At 42.7% G+C, this 22,753-nt stretch overlaps 1 protein-coding gene across 1 annotated transcript in view; it reads right to left on the bottom strand.

The window, feature by feature from the left end:
• Nucleotides 1-11,506, bottom strand: part of ITGA2 (integrin subunit alpha 2) — a 102,510-nt gene extending 91,004 nt beyond the window's left edge. Inside the window, exon 1 of the mRNA XM_061189249.1 lies at nucleotides 11,354-11,506. Within this exon, the coding sequence (XP_061045232.1) occupies nucleotides 11,354-11,411 (58 nt within the window). The 5' untranslated portion in view covers nucleotides 11,412-11,506. The remainder of the gene's footprint in view (nucleotides 1-11,353) is intronic.
• Between the last annotated feature and the right edge of the window lie 11,247 nt (nucleotides 11,507-22,753).

Here is a 22,753-nt window from a genome sequence, read left to right as displayed (position 1 = left end):
TGATTTCTGAGTCTCGGTTAGAAAAGACCATGCAGTTTCTGCCAGTTTTGAGGGGGACACTTGTCTTTAAATCCCTGAGTCGCCTTGCAAGAGATCAGGCCATCCAGAGCGTGCCATGCTGAAGAAACCCCTTGATGGGACTACGTGAAGAGAGAGAGCTGCCTACCCTCTGAAGGTAACTACATGAGAGATCTCAAGCCAGAACTGCCCAGCCAAGCTCTTGTCAAAGTCCTATGCAAGAAACCATGAGAGATAACAAATGATGGTCGTCATTTTAAGCCACTAAGTTTTAGGGTGATTGGTTACATGGCAATAGTTAACCAGAACAATCACCAGATTTGGAGACTCAAAGTCAAGTGCTCTGGCAAACAGAATGTCTTCTCTTTCCCCCTAAAAGGTTCTGACCCACGGAAGTATGGAAATCTTAACCAGAGGACTGCCACTCCTCAAATGAAAATGGATTGTAATCAATCTGTGGGAAATAGCTGACAAGGAGAAGTTTGTCAAAGAGATTTTCAGAGGAAATTCTGAAGGCTATCTTGAAATGATGGACCTGGGCTTTAGTCATTTCAAAAGCTGGTTACTGTAAAAATGAGGCATTTACTAGATGATCTCCTGAGGTTTCTTCTAGGCCTAAATTCTAGAATATCCTACTCTACATATATTTTTCAAAAGATAGGCATTTTAAAATTGTAACTTAGAAATGAACTCTGATGAATATAAAGCATGAGAATTAAAATAAATATGAAGCACCAAGTTACACTCATCAACCTATAAGAAGTTAAAAAAAAAACCTACAAAAAGTAAATTAAAATCTAATGTTGGTAAAATTGGTAAAAATCACACATTACTGATGACCACAGTGTTCAGTACACAACAGGAACTAAAAAATACAGATAATCTTTGATCCAGTAATGTTGCTTTTGGAAATTGTCCAAAAGGAAAAAAGAAAGAAAAAGCTTCTTGTACAATGATATTTATAGCCACATTACTTGCAGTAGGGGGAAAAAAAACCCACAGGAAACAACCTAAATATACAACAATGGGACAATAGTTAACCATGACATGGCAGGATGTATTAATGTAAAGTTATAAATATGAGGGCCACAGGGAAAAGTATATACAAAAGATACCAAGTGAAAAAAGTAAATGAGTCATTTTCATATAAATGGCAAGTATATCTATGAAAATTTACATTCACACTTACGAACATCAAAAGGAAGAAATACAAATATTTTTTCTGTTAACGAGAATATGTTAGTATATGTCATTTTCTATAAGGATATTGAAATATTCTGCTTTATAAAGAAAAGCTATAAACTGAAAGTATTAATCAAGTTTAGGACTTTGATGGACATATTTACCTCATATTATCAAAATTCTATTTTCATTTAAAAATTTTTTTACCAACCATTTTCTGGGTGCTTACTATATGCTAGGTCCTGAGAATACAATGATAAATAGGATGAAAGGTGATCTTAAAAATGTATTCAGTGGGAGAGAGAGTCAAGCTGAAGATAAATTATGGTACTGCTTTATGAGGACAGAAGAGGGGAACAAGAAAGGGTTTTTTAAGGAAAAAAAGATGTTTGCACTGTCCTAATACTTTTATTCATCTTGTTACTTGTCAATAGCGCTATCTTAGTTAGACATTTCAAGACAAAGGAGAAATATTCCAAAAGCAAACAAACTCTCTCAAGGAAGTAAAAAAAAAAAAAACAAACAATTGATCAACTAAAGGAATATTTTAGCAAATTTGGATAAACCTGCAAATAGAAGCGTTTTGGCATATACGAGTTGGAAAGAACTAGGAGGTTTTCGGCTTGGCATTCATTCGGAAAGTGTGCCTTTAACCCGTGTTACGATAGCTGTCATACATGTTTCATTCATTCAACAAAACTCAACCTGGCACAAGTGAAGAAGACATGGCCCCCGTCTTCTCAGAGTTTGCGATCTATAGGATTTAGAGCCAAGTAAACATATCATTGAGGTAGAATGTGTCAACTGCTATGAAAGGGTCCACATGAGGAGGACAACTAAATTGGATTAGGGGTTGGGAAGGCTTCCTGGGGTGCATGAGCCTCAGTGAAATTGAGACTTACTTAAAGGATGTATAGAATACGGGTTGGGGGCTAAATTGTATTTTAAAAAGAGAGAACACAGATTAAGGTAAGAGACTAAGGGACTGTACTGTTAAAAAGGGCTAAGGTCATATTTCACTGGAACCGTAGCCAAAAAAACAAAAATGATACTAATATGTTAAAGTCTGATTCCTTGGGGGCAAAAAATAAATACTGTAATAATAAAAGGGACTTCTTAATTACTACATACTATGGTCTGAATGTTTGTGTTCCGTCAAACTTCATATGTTGAAATTCTAACCCCCAAAGATGATGGTATTAGGAGGTGGGAGCCTTTGGGAGGTGCTTAGGCTTTGCCCTCATGAATTGGATTAGTGCCTCATAAAACAGGCTCCAGAGAGACCCCTAGCCCCTTCCACCATATGAGGACATAGCAAAAAGGCACCAGCTATGAACCAGGAAGAGGGCTCTCACCACAATGCGACCACGCTAGTGCCTTGATCTTAGACTCCCCAGCCTCCAGAACTGTGAGAAATAAACTTCTGTTGTTTATAAGCCATCCAGTCTGTGGTATTTTGTTATAGCAGCCTGAAAGAACTAAGACACTATGACATTCACATAAATTATTTAACCATCTTTCCATTTTGCATTAAGATTTTTTTATCTGGGCTATTACATTTTTATACTGAAAGGAAAATAAAGATCACATAAAAGTATCCCAATTACCAAGGCTATGTCCTCCCTCCCCACCCCCCCAAACAATAAGTACACAGAAAACTAAGTCAATTTCTCTGAAATATCTATTTTATGCACTAGTATTCAGAATATGGTTACAAAAAGGTTATACAATTCAGAAGGTTCATTGTCCATATTCTAACAAGCCTCCAAGAAGCTATTTGGTTAAAGGACCTGAAGGAAACTGGTAAACAATTTGGAATAGAGTTATCTTACTGAACTGGCCAGGAACCAGCTTGCATTCAGTCTGCATTTCTACGTGGTATCCATGGAAATGAGATCAGGCCTACACAAAGACAAACAAAGGCCACCTTCGAATGAATCAGGAGAATGACAACTGCCAATGTTCAAGGCATGCAGGGGCACAATAGCTTTGTACACGCTCTTCAGAACACAATGAAATAATCTCTTACACTGACAATACAGTGTCCATCACTCTTTTTCCCCCCCCTTTGCTCATTTAAACATTAACCTCATTTTTATACAGAAAGCCTTTCAACCATCAGGAGTTATGTACGGTTTCTGCAGTAAAAACTGCTCTAGTCCCTTTAAACTAATAAAAGGAAGAATTGCAGTTACCCTTTCAGAACATGGAATAATAATGCAGGAATCTTCATTGACAAAGTTGCCCAGTTTCTATGAACTGTTTGGTCAACAGAACAGACAATTCTCTCCAAGGAGGAAAAATGTATTTGAAAATTATGAACAGTCCCAATATTCAATGGACCTGAAAACATTACGAAAATATGCAGTTCGAGTTTATACTGGTTAGTAAATGTAATTTACGTGTACAAGAGTCAGCAGGCATAGACTGGATAAAACACTTGAATAGTATGTTGAACTAATTTTAACTTTAACAAAATTAAGAGTAGACATTCATTTCTTTTCTAATTTATATTAAATAGAAATGTTTAAAACGCCTTGAACAAAACCCACTGTTATGCAGAATAAAAGGCTTTACTATTTTATGACCAGAACCTTTCAAAGACAAGACTAATTCTCTGTGCTATGTGGGACTAAGATTGTTTTGAGTTTTCTCTCTGTGTGCCTTGGTCAGCTTCACCTTTCTCTCATCAATTAGTATCCTCTCCATTTCATAGCCCAGAACCTGCTTCGACTTCCTTCACGTGATCACCTGTGGTTTCTAATCTGTCCGGAGCTGCTGCTCCTGTGGGTCATCCAGTTTCCCCCCTCCCTCTTCTTTCTCCCTGACAGCATCCTTTCCACGGACATGCGTGCCCCTTTTCTCCTCTTCGCTTCTCTCGTGTCACGGACTCCTGCCACATACGGATGCCTCAATGTAAATTTCAAAACTTACAAGTGTACCGTGCAGTATTGTGACAGACGTAAACACAAGGATAATGTTTATGCAAGTTTCTCCAATGTTTGCTTGTCTGTTTTTAAGCAGCCCCTCCCACCTCATCCCTCTAGCTCCTCGCTCCTCTCTTCCTGCCAAAGTTCCTGACACTGTCCCCATCCCTCACCTTCCACTGACTCCTCAGCTGACTCCACTCCGGTTCTGTTTTTTCCCCTCGGCAGAGACTGCCCTCACCCAGGAGGTCAGACCTGCCTGACTTCTGTGAAGACGTTGATCCTGTGGACCGACTCTTCCTTCTCGAAACACTTCTGCGGTGCCCCAGTCTGCGCAGTCCTCTCTCTCCTCCTCCAGCTGCGCCTTCTCTCTCCCTTGGCATCTCCGCTTCCTCACCTGGCCTTCTAAGGTAGCTCCTCAGGTTGTAGCCAAAGTCATCTTCTAGTCTCTCTTCGTCTGACTCATCAACATCATGTCTTCAATCCCTCTCCAGATGCCCACGACTCCTAAATCTCTATCCCCACGTTGCTCTTGCTCCTGTTCCTAACACCGCTACACATAACCATCTAGTAGCTACACGTATTCACGTGGATGTCTCAAACTCAGCCTGTCAAGCTGAACTGCTCTCTTCTTCCTCTAACCTTGCTGTCCTTCAGCGCTCCTGTCTTGGTGAATGGCACCCCCCGAGTTGTTTACATCAGAAACCCAGGTCTCAGTCTTAACCTTCTCCCTCTCTCCCTGCCACCCTCGTAAATCAATCACCAAACCCTGTCCATTCTTCCTTAATACCTTTCACATCTGTCCCCAGTTATCTTCCCCTACTGCCACTATCTGGGTTTTTACCACTACCATCTCTCTTTTTTTTTTAAATTTTATTTTATATTGGAGTATAGTTGAACCACCGCCATCTCTAACACCGAACCTAGACCCAGTTCTTTCCTAAGTGGTCTTGGTGCCTTCAGTCCGGCTTCCATTCACTCCACCATCCCCCCTGCTGCCAGAGTGATCTGTCAAGGGGCCAACCTGAGCGTGTTACTGTCCCTTAACAACCTTCAGAGCCTTCCCACTGTCTTCCAGATAAACTCCATGCTCCTTTTCAGGGTTTACAAGGCCTTTCATGGTTGGGCACCCACTCGCCTCCCAGCTCTCACTTTCTGTGAATACTTTGAGTAATGTGTTCCAGGCATAATGGCCTTCTCCTTTCCTATTTAAGTATCTAAAACATCTGGCCCCAGGAACTAGGAGACTTGGGGCCTATTAGTGATTACGTTACTGTATTACCACTTACAGTCATTTACAAAGAACTGAACTTTGATCTCTAAGGCCCTTCACAGTAGATTTGAATGGTAACAATTATTTCCTGCCCCCAGGACGGCCTCTCTAGAGGCTTGATACTTAAACATGTCACCGTGATATTTCTCCATCCTCTGAACTCAACATCTAGTTCTGTATCATTCATTCAGCAATTAACTGCATGAGACCATATGACACCTATTATGTTATAGAAACTTACATTACCTCTTTATGTTATAGGCATAGACAACACAACAACATAACAAGTTTTAAATTACACGGAAATTTTTTAAGACACCAAGAGGTATGATGACTCGAAATTTCAGTAACTATCAATAAAAGGCAATATCAAGGACCCTCTTCTTTCTCTCTTTCCACTAGGCCAGTGTACTGGCTTTATCTCCAAGCTAGTCCTGACATCATGGTTGCAAGATGGCTATAGCTGTTCCAAGATTTACATCTAGACCGGACAGTATGTTTATTAACTAGCATCTCCCTTAGGAATGAAAAATTCTTTCCCCAAAGTCCCTGAGCGGATCTCACTCCATATCTCATTGGTCAAAATTCCATTCTATGTCCATGTCTAAATCAGACACTGGTGAGAGATCTGGGACCACCAGCACTGGCTCAGTCCAATTACCCTTCAACATTGCCTGGATCTCCTAGCTGTGCAGAGGGGCAGAGGAGGGGTTAACCCAGTACTTGGGCTTCTGTCAGAAAGGAGGATGGCAGGGTATGAAATTGGTTAGGCACCCCCCAGGGACTGAGACAATGTCTTTCCCTCAGGTGTGGACTTGTTTCCAAATAGACTGCAACCTCTCTGGACCACATTTCAAGTTTCCAGTGGTTCCACACTGGATCCAGCACGTTCCCTTACATAAAGCAAGTGTTGCATAAAGATATGATCAAAAACTAGTTTTATGGAATTCACTGCATCCAGAGCAACAAAGCACCTATGTATCATCAGAAGGGAGAATCATAGGGGTCACTTTCACACAGAGGACCTATTGTTGTCTCGGGATTTGTGGTATCAAGATTCTTCTCTTTAAGAGTCATTATTCTGTAAGTCAGAAAGAGAAAAACAAATACAGTATGCTAACACATATATATGGAATCTAACGGGAAAAAAAAAAAGGTCATGAAGAACCTAGTGGCAAGATGGGAATAAAGACACAGACCTACTAGAGAATGGACTTGAGGATATGGGGAGGGGGAAGGGTAAGATGTGACAAAGTGAGAGAGTGGCATGGACATATATACACTACCAAATGTAAAATAGATAGCTAGTGGGAAGCAACCGCATAGCACAGGGAGATCAGCTCTGTGCTTTGTGACCACCTAGAGGGGTGGGATAGGGAGGGTGGGAGGGAGGGAGATGCAAGAGGGAAGAGATATGGGAACATATGTATATGTATAACTGATTCACTTTGTTATAAAGCAGAAACTAACACACCATTGTAAAGCAATTATACTCCAATAAAGATGTTAAAAAAAAAAGTCATTATTCTGTGTGTTCCTCCAAGTAAATCATTAGTTACCATAAGATACAAAAGCACACGTGCATACACACACCCTCCACATCTTTGACTTGTTGACTGGAGTAACAGCTTTCCATAGTTCTTTCTCTTATGCTGTGCTGGATCTTTATGTAATGTCGCAAGTTAAGCAGGGCTGATAGTGACTTTAGTGGTAACATTTACATGATGTCAAGATGACACTTTCGGTCCCAAATATCTTTCCTATTCTTCCTGAAACTCTTTATTTTCAACACACAGACTGAATGGCCTTTATTTTGCTGAATGTCTAAAATTCCACCATTAGAAGCTCATCTCTCTGCATTAACAGGCTTTTCTCTTTTTATACACCCAAGGCTTTCAGCACACTAAGACAGGAGCAGTCATCACATACTTTAGAGGGAATTCACTTGAACTGACGCATTCTCTGACTCTTGGTGGTGAAATACACCTGACTTGGTGGTCATCACAAAACAAGGTGGTACAGGCAATTCTGGAATTTTAATTTGTTAGGAAAGAGAAAGTGCAGTGCTAATATTTAAGCAATTACTTCCAAACCTGGCTGCACATCAGAAACATATGAGTAATTGTTTTTAAATACTGAATCCATAGCCTCAATCCATGAATGTGAATCAAAACAGTGGCTTGTGAACCAGTATTTAGGAAAGCAAAGCTTAGTCGAGGTTGGGCCAGTGTAGCTGGAGAGCCATGGGGGAGGGGAGTTACCATATCAGCTGGTGGCCTAAGGTGGTTGAGGGGCTGAGGCTGAGAGGAGAGAGGTCGTTGAGGGTGGGTCCCAGAAATGAGAGATTACTTCAAACTTCCCTTTTTGTTATAAAAACTTCCCTACTTTATCATTTTACTTGGGGTTGTCCCTTTTAACATAGGACAATGGTGAGTTGCAAAGGGATGAGAAAAAAAAAAGGGAAAAATCATCAAGGCAGTGAAGGCCAAGAAAATAGTCTGGAAAATATTCTAACACCAAATATGGTATGATCAGGTGCAGTCAGAACACAGAAGGGTGTGTATAGGTGCATATACATGGCTCTGGGGTGTGTGTATTGTGAGTGTGCATATGTGCAGTGTGTGTGCTTGTGTGTAAGTGTGCACAGGGGGAGTGTGGTAGAGAAGAAGCTGAACAGGCAGGCTGCGGCCAGATGGCGAAGGACTTTTTCTGACGTGCCACAAAATTTGGACTGTGCACTACGTGAGATGGGAAGCCACCAAACGTTTGACGCAAAGGGGTGATTGGATACAGATAAGTGTTTAGAAAGATAACATTGGTGACAAAGCAGAGAATGGACCGGAGGGATACGAGACAAACACAGGAGAGCCAGCTTAAAGACAGTGGGAGTCCAGACACAAAAAAGTGAGGGCCTGAACTGGGCAGTAGCAGAAGGCACACGAGTTGGGGACAGCAGACAGAACTTAGAGACAGTTTGTGAGGTTGCAGACAAGGCAAGAGATCCCTGCTTTCCACGTTTGCGGGATAATGCTGCCATTAAACAATAATAGACAATGCAGGAAAAAATTTCAGAGGACAGATATCTACTTCAGTTGGGGACATGTGGAGTTGGACGTGCATATAGGGCATCTAGGTGGAGATATCTGCTAACAGATGGAAACATTGATCTGGAACTCAGGACGGAAGTCTGGCTGGAGATGCTGACTTGAGCGGGGAGCAGGCCCAGAGAGAACTGGTAAAATGAAGAGGAGGAGCCAGCATGGAACTCTGCAAACACCAGCAAGGACTGGGCCAAACAGCCGAGCCTGGGAAGGAGACTAAGAAAGAACAGCCAGGAAAACAGGAGACAAACAGGGAGAACAGAAGCCAGGGGTGGAGGGTGCTTCAGGAGGAAAGAGCTGCCAAATTACACACTAAAGGAGGACTTGCTTACTAAGAGGGAAATTAGAATATTTACCGCCTGAGGGGAAATTAGGGATCTGAAAATAGGGGGTGATTCGGGCAGGGTACCAGAGAGAGCAAGAGATGAGGCTAGGGAAGGATTATCCTTAGCCAAGCAACACACTAGACAGTGTAAGTGACGTCGTGCATTTTAAAATCACATTTCCCTTTTCCCTATGGACCTATTACTTAGTTTATGGATTATCCAGGCCTCTTATGGTCTTTCTCTTCCATCCTCAACCTGCCGGTTACCATTTCAATGATTGCAAGCACTTAAACCAGGGAATGATCAATGAAAAGAGATATATATGAAACCAAACTATGAGCACTGCTTTTTCTTAAATACCTGTGAGAGTGTTTATAGAAAGCGAGTTTGAATCTACGTGTTAAAGTGAGATTTGATGGTTTTAAGTTTCTACAGTGGTTGGTGTGTGCTAGATGTATAAACGCATACACATATGCGCCTTTTACATTTTAATTTTTGGTATTTATATTACACAAATATACATGGATATAACTTATAAGCAACTACATGTGTGTCTGTACAGTAATGATGAGTACTCAAAATTTTATACAGATAGGGTCATGCCATAAAAAACTGCAGCTGTCACAAACCTAGAGCTTTCAATTATTCATTTTAATCTTGGATATTCATGGTATCAAAAACTGATGCTGTTTCTCTGGGAACTTGGGTTCAGATAACAGACGACAAAGTTTTATTATGATTACCCTGAATTAAGAGAAAACCTGTTCCTTGAGTATGTAAATACCTGGAGGAAGGAGGAAATATACAAACTATTCGGACAGATGTCATTTTAAATCACCTCTGCTGGCTTGCAGCGAGTTGCGCTTGTTAACCAACTCCAGGTGAAGTCTCTGTACCTGACTTCATGCCTTGCGGCACTACATTCCTCTAAAGTATTTCTCACTGCTTTTTAAAGAACAAGCCTCAACACTTCAAAGATAAGAAAACGATGTTATATTTCCATAGCTTCTGTTAATAATGGGTAATTAAAGAGAGATGAAAGGCTTGCATTGAAATGTCCATTAGCTCTTGGGAAGGTGGTGGTGTCCAGGAGCTGATTCTCAAGGTGCATCCAACTTTCTCTGAAACCCCTAAGTTAGGGTTGATGGCCCCTCAAAACACTCTTGGGGTCCCAGGAGAGAATATCTGTGAAGCACCAGACCCAGGGTTAGACAGGAAAACTAACGATGCCTATTCTCCGCTGGGGTCGTGTTATTTCTCTTTCTCTAACCTGGAGAAAATGCTACAGGGTCTTCTGCATTAGAATTCTTTCATGATAACAACTGGTTAAATGCCTCAAAGGAGGGCAGTTTAAGAAAGATTTACCCTCTTTGTAAAAACACTTGAAAATCAGAGACCACTTTTTTGTCTGTTTTGCTTTGATAGCTATTCAAACTATGATATACAAATGCGACTCCCCTCACCCCACCCCAAAAGTAAACTAAAGTTCCTGAAGTAAGCACACACGAGGCTCTGGATAATGGTCTGGAGAAAGTAGCCTGTTTTTTTTTTTTTTTTTTTTGGCCACACCTGGCGGCACGCGGGATCTTAACTCCTCGACTAGGGATCGAACCCGCGCTCCCTCCACTGGAAGCGCGGATTCTTCACCACTGGACCGCCAGGGAAGTCCCCTGGAGAAAGCACTCTTGAGGGACTGTGGTTGCGCCGCAGCTGGGTACCCCCAGCCTCATCTCCCCACTTAGTGCAAAAGGAGTCAGGCGACGGGTGGGCCCGGCTCTCAACGCCCTGCCGTTGGAGCTGCAGCTGCGGGTAAATCTCTCGTTGCGGCGGCGCCTAAGATCCAGAAAGCGGAAAAGAACTCTTCCTGACCTAAGTTTACATCCGTCGAACAGACGACGTTACAACAGTAAGAAGCAGGCAGAAGGGCGTGAAGAATTCCCCTCTGCCAAGTATTGAAGAGGCGCTTGGTTTTCCTACGTCCCCTAAGGGAAGAAACATCAGTGCTGCGTCCTGAAGAAACAGGGACATTATTCACACCCTGGGGTTGAAAAATAAGCATATTGGGCTCCCAGGCTCCTGCAAAGCCACCAGGCATCGCCCTGAGGGGCAGGCTATCTCCCAGGACCGGATTCCCGGGACGCACAGAACCTCCGGGTCCGGCTCTGGCGGGGCACCTGTCCGAGCCCGGCAGCAGGATTCTGGATCTCCAGGCGCTCCACTAATCTTTACTCCCCCATGCATGTGTGCGCGTGCGTGTGTGCCTAAGAGCGAAGCGCGCATCGAGTTGACTTTGAAGGGTGCTTTACAGACAGGGTGAGCCGTGCCTTATGGGGACACCAGGCGAGGGAGAGCGGGAATGGGGAGTCTCTCTCCATCCTGCTGGGATGGCTAGGCGCCTGGGTCCACGTGGAATCAGAGCAGAGACGCGCGCCACCTGCGCCTCGCTGGCGCAGAACTCCTCGCTTTTGCCCCCGGGACCCACGCAAGTTCCTCCTGCAACCCACGCGGAGCAAACCCGTGGCTTACCTTGATTGAGCACTAACACCAGCCGCAGCAGTGTGCCGCCTGTCCGTCCTGGCCGCATCCTGAGCCCGCCGCCCCGGGCACTGGAGCTGCTCTGGGTTTGCACGGGGACCCAAGGACCCGGAGACTCCCCAGGAGCCGTCCCGAGGTCTTCTCTCCCGCGCCCGGGTGTGAGCAGGGAAAAGTTGCCGGGCAGCTCCCGGGGCGCCAAGGCCCGCCCCTTCGCCTCAGCAAACACCCGACCTGCCCCGGCCCCGCCCCGGCCCCGCCCCGCCACCCGGCGAGCTGCACCTGGGCTCCTCCACACCCCCGCAGGCCCCACCTCCACCCCCGCACACCCTCCCAGCCCGGGGATCCAGGAAGTGGCGGGGGGTGGGAACCTCGCCCCTGGGGGCTTTTCCTGCCAGGCGCATCAGACGGGCGAAAGCTAGCCGGTCACTACCCCACCCCTGACAGCCTGACGCTTGCCCGCGGGAGACCCGTGGTCCCCGAGCGGCCCCGGCCGTCGTGCAGGCCTTCCGGCTCCCGGCTCCCGGCAGGGGTGGGAGGGCTGTGGGGAGCCGTGAGCCTCAGCCACAGTTCTCAGGGGCTGCGCGGTGCCTGCCTTCTCTGCCTTTCCCAAGTGGGTGGAAAAACGGACAAAAATAAGCGCAGAAGGACCAGGTTAGAAACTAACTCGACAGGAAAGAAGATCTGCCCACAAGTTATGATTATCCCGAAGTGATATTTAAGCAAGAGCTGCTGCAAGAGCGCCGTGTGTGTGTGTGTGTGTGTGTGTGTGTGTGTGTGTTATAAATCCTCATACCTTCCTCTCCAAATAAGGAGCTGATTTCATTGCCAACTTTAAGCGATTTACTTCAAGACACAGAAAAGAGTGAGAACCCCCATATGAACTCGTGATTCTTTCTGTTTGTCTACATTACATCGTGAGCATTTTCTTCCATTATTTCAGGCTCAGATCTGGAAAGAGAACATTCCATAACCACTTCTGAGATTTTTACTTCCCAACCTAAGAAATACAATATTCACTTTTCTCTAAATCTGATTTTTCCTCCGAAAGTTCACCCACAAATTCCCAGCACATTGTTGAAACCAGAATCCTTCCGGTGACTACTTTTATGAAGTAATCAAAAGTTTTAATAAACTAAACTTAAGGATTTGCTGGTCTAATCATTGTTATTATCACCATTCCAAATCTTTATGGAGCAGGTACTATGAGGAGGATGGGATACTGGCATACTGACATACTGCCACTAGGAAGCAAAGTGGTTCAAGATGGGAAGGACTTAACTGGTAAAAATCAAATGCTCCCCTTTACCATAGCTAGGGCTGGAGTCTCGAATTGCTAAAGTATTAAATTGGTATTCATCAGATGCTACTGCTTATAAATCATGACTACAAACTCAATACATTTGAAACCAAAATCTATGGCCCCTGGTTGTTTACTGTTTTCTTATCTGTCACTTACTACTTACTAATCCTGATAAACACTTGAAGGCATTTTTTTCCTGCGCTGTTGATGGTACTCACTTGCTTACTAAGACTGCGTAGCACCTGAGAATTTGTAGGTGGCCGCTCACTAACCCTGACACCCAATCGTGGCTCTCCTCACAGACTTCTTGCAGGAAGTCAGCCAGGTTTCAGGGAGATGAATATCTGTCTGTTTCCTTCTGACTCACTGAAATGTGAGTAAGTGTTTGGAACAGACCCTTGTTTGGGAGGCAGGAGAGTTCCCTTCGTGTGAGACAGGAATCTGTGCTTTGTCTCAGAGCGCTGGAGAGGAAAATGCACCCTTCTTTGCTTTTGTGCTCAGAACCAGACAAATTAACATCCTGGCATGAGGTACAGGATAAATCAGGAGCTATATTTTTCCAGAGCAGGCAACAATTTCAAATTTCAAGAAACAAAGAGCCAACTCCTGCCCCACATTAACTTTTTAAGAGCGTAAAGGGTTCCTGACACAGAACAGTTTGAGAACTTCTGCCTTAAACTTCCTAGGAAATATCCTGCCTAGGTGTAATTTTTCTGGACACCACATTCTGAGCTGGAAATAAGATTAAGGGAGGGCTTCTCAAACTCTTTGGTCTCAGGATCCCTCGGATGAATGAATATAAAAAATGTGATTATATATATGATGGAATATTATTCAGCCATAAAAAAGAAGGAAATTCTGCCCTTTGCAGTGACATAGATGAATCTAAAAGACATTATGCTAAGTGAAATGAGCCAGATAAAGACAAATACTGTATGATCTCACTTACATGTGAAACCTAAAAAAGTCAGCTTATTGTACAGAGAGTAGAATGGTGGTTACCAGGAGCTAGGGTGTGGGGAATATGGGGTGATGTTGGTCAAATGGTACAAACTTTCAGTTAGAACATGACTAAGTTTTGGAGATCTAATGTACCTCATGGTGCCTATAGTTAATAATACTGTCTCATATGCTTGAAATTTGCTAAGAGAATAGATCTTAAGTGTTCTTACCACACACACAGGAAAAGTAAATATTATGAGGTGATGAATATGTTAAGGAGCTTGGTTGCGGTTATCATTTCACAATGTATATGTGTATCAAAACTTAATTTGTCCGTTTTAAATATGTACATATTTTAACTGTCAATTACCCCTCAATAGAGCTGGAAAAAAATATTGAGGATCCCAAAGAACTTTTGTATATGTGAATTGTTTCTATCAATGTTTACCATGGAAGAAATTGAAATGCATAAATTTTTCAATATTTATGTTAATTCATCTTAAAATAACAATAAAACTATTGCATGTTAACATAAATAATACATTTTATGAAAAATAACTATTTCCCCAAATAAAAGAATTCACGAGAAAATGACATTGTTTTACATTTTTGCCAAACTTTTTAATATCTGGCTTAAAAAATAAACACTTGGATTCTCTTATCTGCTTCTGCAGTCAATCCATTGTAGATATGTAGTTTTGGTGAAATTATATGAGTTAATCTGTCATCGCACAGATTTATAGCTGGAAAAATAGAACATACTTGTGGCTATTCCTCTGATACTGCACCAAAATTCAACAGGTGGTGTTTTTAAAAGACTAGTTGTGAAACTGTGGGTTAAATCCATTTCACCTGCCTTCACTCATCAAAGTCTTTTTAAGACTTGCATGGCCTCCAAGCTGCACGTAGCCTAAACTATAAGATGTTTGCCCCAGTGAGTTGTTTTCTAGAAACTTAGCGTCTGCTGTGTCCAGTCTGAGCTGAGCTGGTTGAGACTGGATAGGACCACTGATCCTTCAACTGGGCAAGTGTCCTGGGTGACCTTTGGAAGGTGCAGAGGCCTGTAGCTTCTTTATGCTTGTGCAGAACAACGATTACCGCATCTTTTTCCAATCACATTTCCCCATGCTCCCCAACTCCCCATGCTTCAGACCACCCTGCTTCTTTATTCATTATCCCATAAATAGCCCCAGCCCCTTGCCTTCAGGGATGTGGACTTGAGATTTGTTCTCCCATCTCCTCACTTGGCTGCCTTGCAAAAAAACCCTCACTGTGCTGCAAAACTCTGTGCCTCAGCCTTTTGGCTTGCCATGGGTCGGACAAGATGCACCTGGTTTGGTAACAGTTGTAGTGTGAAACAGGAAGCCATATCAATGAACTTTTCCTACCCTAGTGCTGGTTTGCAACCTGGGAAGTACCCTGGGTGAAATTCGAAATTGGCCCTTCACGGAGAGGGTATAATCTAGTGGGGTAGATGGGGAAATAAACCACCAGCGCAGGATAACTTCCAATAGATACAGGCAGAGAGTAGCTTAGGGTCACAAAGGGGGCCATCTGACTCAGACCTGGAGGATCTTGGAAGACTTTCTTGTATAAGGAACACATGCTAAATTTAGAAGGACTCTGCGTGGAGTCAGCTGCATCTAGTTCAAGCTGAGCTGGTTAAACCTAGATAGGACCATTGACCCTTCAGCTGGGCATGCACGTACAGTCAGCACACGGAGGGCAAGGTGAGACCCCAGAAAGAGGCAGGCCACTACAGATTGGTAGGTGGCAGTTTTAATAAGCAAGGGAACTTGCATAATAGGCTTGTCTTGGGTAAGATGAGTGGATCTCTGTGCCCTCCTGCAAGATGATGAGTTTACATAGAGGCCTTAATAGCATCCAGTTACGTGTACAGTTCAGATGGTCTCAGTAACATTACTCCCTCGAGGCTTGGAGTGACTCCTGCTGTGGGAACAGTGGGTAGAATGTACTGGGGGCGGGGAAAGCCTGTGAAATTGCCGTGGTCCAGCTCACCGTTATCCTCTCGGTGACCTCCTCCAGCACCTGCTGCATTAAACTTCATTGGTCCATTGAGTATTTTGACTAGATCTTATGCAAGATTTTGTCCCATTGTGCCTGCATTGTTCATTCGGAAAACACGAGTTCATGGAGTGATGCAGCTCTTTGTTGATACATCTCATTATACGATATCAGAAAAATCATATCGCCACCTATCTCATCAGAAAAGCCTTTACATATCGGAAAGCTGTCAAGCTCATGCTGGCAGATACACATTTTCCAAACTTCTAATTTTCATTTGAAAGCTTGAATTTTATCATTGGCAAAATAGACTATCGGTTGTTTCACTTGAAATGAAAGGCCCACTTTGTTCATTTTTGAGAAATGTCTGTGAAATACCCAAGTCTGGATAATCATAGTTTGTCTATCAGTTGTTCTTTCAGGTGAAACTGGTGTTCCATGTTCATTCCTGAGACAACCGTTCAACTTCAGCGTGCAGCAGTGGTGCTTTGTACGTACTACCCGGATTTCCTCATGCAAAATATAAGACATGTACTCAAGAGTCAAGATTTAATTAAAGTAATAATTTTTACGGGTTTGTCAAGGACATTCTCAAGTGAAACTAGCCTGCCTTCCTTCCCTCCCTCCCTCCCTCCGTTCCTTCCTTCCTTCCTTCTCCTTCCATTCTTCCTTCCTTCCTTCCCTCCTTCCTTCCTTCTTCTCTCCTCCCTCCTCCCCTCCCTTCTCTCTCTTCCTCTTCCTCCCTCCCTCCCTCTTCCTTCCCCACTCTCTCTTTCCCCTCTCGCCCTCTTTCTCTCTCTCTGCTAGTGCTCAGTGTTGAAGAATGCAATGATTACTCTTACTAATCATTGTTCTTGCAATGCAAGATCAGGGCACCATCACATTGCACCATCAGGGCAAACATAAAAACAGTGAAAAATGCAACTAATGTCTCAGTATTATTATAAAAGTAGTTTTGACCTACTGATCACTTAAAAGGGTCTTTAGACACCCAAGGACCACATTCTGAGAACGGCTAAGAACTCTATTCCTTCCTTCAGCTCTAGGCAGGAGTTTTGGGGGAGGAGGTTCAGATGAGTTTTTCCCGGTATTCCCTTCTGATCTCTTTTTATCTTCATATCAGGCTCTTCTCTGCTTATCTCATTTCCATGTATACATTCACTTAAACCAGAAACCTCTGCTTTTTGTCCTCAGAGCTACCACCAGGCCTCCCGGCCACCGCACTGTATCAATTCTCTCTTTACCCTCTACCCTGGTTATCGATGTCATCCCCTACCTTCTGTTCCATTGCTACTCTCTTTAAAGCCCTTTTGATCTTGTACCACGAGACAGTCTCTTAAATCATCTCTCTGTGTTTTCTCCACCCCTGTTTCCAAACCACTTTTTATACCATCATCACAGTTTTCTTTCTAAAATGCAGGATTGGTCTGCTGAAAATCTTTGGACGTCTACCAGAAAAAGTTCAAGTACCTTAGCGTTTAAGCTCCCACTTGAACCCCAACCTGCCTCTGCCATATCTCATGGTTCCTCCCTACACTTAGGGCAAATTCACCCATTCACTGGCTGACCTCTCCCTTCTTTGCTAACTCCTTAGCTATTTTTTCTGCCTGGAATAGTTTTCTCCCTTTTCTGCATTTCTTAAAATTCTACTTCAAGGCTCCAATAGAATTGTGTATTAGCTGCCCAGCCTTTCCATCCCCTTTATTCATAATGAATTATTCTTTCTTGGCTCCCATCTCCCACAGTTAAAAAAAAAATATTTCTTTTGTATGTATTATGGTGTGACTTGAATTTAGTTACATGTGTATACTCCACCTTCTCACTTAAATGCTACATCTCTTAAATATATGTTTATATCACAAGAGTCTACTCCTATACCTGGCAAATAAGTTCCTAAAAATAGTTACTAAATTGAAATGAATTCCCTAACAGTTTGATATTCCTCTCCCTAGACCTGAAAAAGGTAATGAATGTGAAATGCTATGTAAGTCCTGAAAATTTTGAAATGAAGTAACCAGTGGCTCCTCAAATGTCACCCAGTAAATCCATGACAAGTCTGAGTGACATTCAGAATCCACTGAGTTTGACTCACCATGGGTGTCCAGGTGCTGGTTGAGTTGCATAATGTCCAAAAGTAAGAGACATTTCAACTAAAAAACAAACAAAACAAATAAGCAAAAGTAAAATACGTCTATGTTTCTCAGTTCTCTGCACTTATCAATATACCTACACATTTTAGATTGTCCGCATTTGTCTTTCGCTCTTGTGATAACTTCAGACTTCATGCTGCCACATTGGCTTATGAATCTGCCTAAAAATGAGGAGGCTGCAACCTCCTCTCAATTTGACATTTTCTTAGAGGGATTCCCCAAAAGTCTTTCTTTTGCTCCAGTGTGATACCCAGAGCCAGTGAGATTCACCTGTGACCATACTTCCTTCCCCCTCCCCCAGGGTGCATATCTGCATACTGGGAGGCTGAGTTTCAAAGCATTCAGACAAATTACCACATTATATCCAGAAACACTATTTCCTCCTGACCCTTGGCTTTGTTTCTGAGTCTGGCTCAGCATTTTTTCCATCATACTTCCTTGAATCTTGGCTTCTGTTCTTTTCCATTCTCCGCCTTCTCCTTCCCCAACTACCTAATTCCACATGACACATATGACTAAATCTCAGCTCCAACCCGAGCACAAACCCCTGTCATATACTTATATATATATGTATATATATTTTTTTAAGCAGAAAATTATAATAGTGATTACATTTGTTTTCTCTTTAATAATTGCATTGAGGTAGAATTGACATATGAACTGTACATACTTAAGTTATATGATTTGATAAGTCTTGGCATTACCTATTTGTATTTTGAATAAACTTTTAAATAATATTTAAAAAATTTTTAAAGTACGAACACTCTTGTGTAGGAGTGTGTGTGTATGCGTGTGAGTGTGTGCTCCCACATGTGTGCATATTTGTGTGTGGGGTTGGAGGGCAAGGTGGATGTACTCACAGGAGGCAAGCTAACTTGAGGATCTAGAGTCTGGAGGGCTAATCTTACAGACCCACACATCCAGGGGAGGAACTATCCCCAGGACATAAATCAGGTGTGAAATATTCATCCAAGAAACAAGGGGTTTTTCAGGGGGAGATATTCATTTGAGTAAAGCAAGGTGTCAGCTCTAAATCCCAGAGCAGGGGGTGGGGGGAACATATTAAAAGGATTACAGAGAGAATGGTAAACGGTAGTATCATACTAGGAATAGAGTAAAAGATAGTGCTATATTTTGGCTAACTTATACCACAAGTGGTGTGGTAGATAGCTTCCTCATTTCAGCAAACACAGACTGGATTATGAACCAAGAGGAGGGACTGACTACGAATTAGAAGCCACAGAAGTGGTTGAGAGTGTGCCAGCACAGAGCATGCCACTTTGACATAAAGGTTATTTTGAGCCCAAAGCAATTGAGAATAAACAGACTCAAGAAAGACTCTGCTTTCTCCTCTCTACCAGGAAGTGCAGGACAATTCTTAACCACCAGAGACAGCTCTAGACTTACCAACCAAAAGAGGGCACCAGAGAAACCTATATGACAAGGCTTATTAACTAGCCCTTTTCTTTCGTTTCCCTGTATATTTACCTTTCCACGGTTTGCAACCCATAAAAGCCTAAACTACTTTTCCTTTGTCTTGTCATTTCTCTACAAAATTATTGTGCTTTGTTAAGATGCTATATATATAAACCCCAAGTTCTAGCCACCCCTCCTGTTGGAGAAGGTCTTCTAGCAGGTGTGACCAGTGGTTGACCCTCAAGGTGGACAGGCAACTGGAGGCTCCCCACCTCATCCCCTGTCCTTGGAATGTGTGTTCCACCCACTTATCCCACACTGGGAGCCCCTTCAGGGATGCAGCCTTGAGAGACTAATGTGTTGTTGAGACCAGCTGGACTGTGTATGTGACTGAACCTCTTTAAGGCCTCTATATAAACTTTTATGATTCTGGCAGGTGAGTGTGGATTTCTACTCATCTTGCAGGGGCCCAAGACAAGCCTTGAATGGAAGTTCCCTTGCTTTTTAAATCTGCCACCTACCAATCTGAAGTGGCCTGCCTCTTTCTTTGGTCTCTCCTTGCCTTCCTAAATGGCAAGGGACCAGTTTGCGAACCAACACCTTTGAATAACTCATCACTGAGTTTCCCATATATATGCTCCATGCACACGTTAATAAACTTCGGCTTTTTTTTTTCTTGTTATTCTATCTTTTGACAGTCAAATTCACAGGGGCCCAGGCTGTGAACCCTAAGAGGGTAGAGGGGAAAAGCACCCTCCTCCTCCCTAACACCACCAAGCATATCCAAATGATCAATATCAAAAGCAGAAGAAGCCAACTATGACCTGGGCACCATACTATGCAGTCTGGACCATCTTGGTAGTAAGAGGAGCAAAGGAAAATGAGGACAGTCTTGCTGCTGATTGATATCTGTGAGATCTACTTTCTAGTGACCCACAGAAGATCAGAGGAAAGATTTAGGTCTGGGGGTCCTACACATCTCTAAACAGGACTTGATTCAGAGAAATCTTATTGTAAAACTCCAATCCATTTACTGTATGCCTCTATAACTGCTCTCATGCCTGAGAACCCAAGGGTTACACACAAATGCTTGATATATTACAGGCAGATCTCATTTCGTCGCGTTTCTCTTTACTGCACTTCACAGGTTTGCGTTTTTTACAAATTGAAGGTTGTGGCAACCCTGTGCCGAGTGAGCCTATCAAAGCTATTTTTCCAACAGCGTTTGCTCACTTCATGCCTCTGTGTCACATCTTGGTAATTCCCACAATATTTCAAACTTTTCATTATTATTATGTCTGTTGTGATCTGTGATCAGTGATCTTTGATGTTACTACTATGACTTGCTGAAGGCTCAGATGATGGGTAGCATTATTTAGCAATAAAGTATTTTTTAATTAAGGTATGTACATGAGGGGTTTTGAGACATAATTGCATTACACACTTAATAAACTATAGTAGAGTGTAAACATGCCTTGTATATGTACTGGGAAACCAAAAAATTTGTGTGACTTGCTTTCTTGCATTATTGCTTTATTGTGGTGGTCTGGAACTGAGCCCGCAGTATCTCTGATGTACGCCTGTATGCACTGTTGCATGTAAGTTGCCTTTTGTTTTTGTTTATAGTCTATTTCCACCCCCAGCCCCCAAAGTAGGGTTTCCTTATATGCTCCTCTTACTGGCTCTCAGTAATTGCAGCAAAGCAACAGAACTTCCTGCATTTCTCTTTGAGTTGTAGGCTGCGGAGATGAACATGTGGATGGAGGGGAAGGTCGGTGACAAGCATCAGTGCTGATTAGAAAAGATTAGATCAACCGGTTGCTGAATCACTTTCTATCCATTGACACACAGTTTAATTTGAACCAAAACCAAAACTAACTGTTGCCATTTCTATATGCTTAAAATTATAGATGTATGTTCCATAAACTGTGGCAAAAAGAAAATGTGTCTATTTTTGACTAAAAAAATATTTGTTAATGTCAACTACAGTGGGAATTACATTTGAAATAGTTTAAATAAGTTACTTGGAATCTAAAGGAAAAACAATTTTCTTGTTGTCCTAAGTTATTACAGAAATTTAAAATATATCTCACTAAGAAGAGGGCAGTGAGATAATTATTTGACGGTCTACCATGTGCTGAGGATGTATGACATGCCACATGTATTATTATTTTAAGTTTATTTTCTTTTGGCTTCTCATAACAACTTTATGAGCTATTGTTATGATGTCCATTGTGTGAGTGAAGAAGCTTATTCTTAGAGGGCCAAGGTCAGGAAACAGGGCCCAAGAATGCACAGCTAGTAAACAGCAGAACGGAGATGTGGACCCAAGTCCCCCAGACTCCAAAATCCATTCTCTTTCCAGTATATTGCAGGACCAAATTACACTTTGAGATACAAAATCCGAGCTTACACTCTTCAAAACTGCATAATAGGGAAAAGAATCACTTACATGTATTAGGTCGTTTTTGCAGCATTTAGGATCTGAGCATTTCAGCCTGGTCAGTACAAGTAAATATGTAAGAGAAATATCCGTTCTGTTTCATCAGTTTCTAGTCAAGGAAGCCATATGGGCCTAGATTGAAAATACCTTTTAAAGATGCGATTAAATATGAATAATTAGTCTCTCTTCTTTCCTTTCCTAGACATTGTGGCATTAATATTGGCATTTAGTTTCCTTAAATTGCATCCTAAAGTCCACGTCCACCACAGCTCCTTCCCCAGATGTCATTTCTGGAGCCTAGAATTTAACCCACACACACACCCCTGCAATCTCCTTTTCTACAGACTTATATTTTCTTTTCTCTTTTTATGTGTTTTTTAAAAAATATCTTTATTGGAGTATAACTGCTTTACAATGTTGTGTTAGTTTCTGCTGTACAACAAAGTGAATCAGCTATACGTATACATATATCCCCATATCCCCTCCCTCTTGAGCCTCCCTCCCACCCTTCATCCTCATTTCAGAGGTAAAGACAACACAGCACCTTTGTACTGAGGATGCCAGCAGCAGGACATGCCAGGAGCGAGAACTAGAGGAAGAAAATGGCAGATGCCCCTTGATAACAAAGAAGCTGTATTCTTGAGCATGAGATAGCCTTTGGGGGAATTCCAGAAAGAGTTGGAGACGGGTTATTTGTACCTAATGTCTTCATCTCCTGAGAACCTTATAAGAGTTTCTCGAGGGAGGGGCAAGATGGCGGAAGAGTAAGACGCGGAGATCACCTTCCTTCCCACAGATACAGTAGAAATACATCTACACGTGGAACTGCTCCTACAGAACACCCACTGAACGCTGGCAGAAGACATCAGACCTCCCAAAAGACAAGAAAATCCCCACGTACTTGGGTAGGGCAAAAGAAAAAAGAAATAACAGAGACAAAAGAATAGCGACGGGACCTGCACCAGTGGGAGGGAGCTGTGAAGGAGGAAAGGTTTCCACACACTAGGAAGCCCCTTCGTGGGCAGAGACTGCGGGTGGCAGAGGGGGGAAGCTTCAGAGCCACGGAGGAGAGCGCAGGCACAGGGGTGCGGAGGGCAAAGCAGAGAGACTCCCGC

This window comes from Eubalaena glacialis, chromosome 4, assembly GCF_028564815.1.
Source record: "Eubalaena glacialis isolate mEubGla1 chromosome 4, mEubGla1.1.hap2.+ XY, whole genome shotgun sequence".
In the NCBI taxonomy this organism is placed as follows: Eukaryota; Metazoa; Chordata; class Mammalia; order Artiodactyla; family Balaenidae; genus Eubalaena; species Eubalaena glacialis.
The sequence above is the reverse complement of the archived record's forward strand: the minus strand, read 5'-3'. Positions and strand labels throughout refer to the sequence as shown.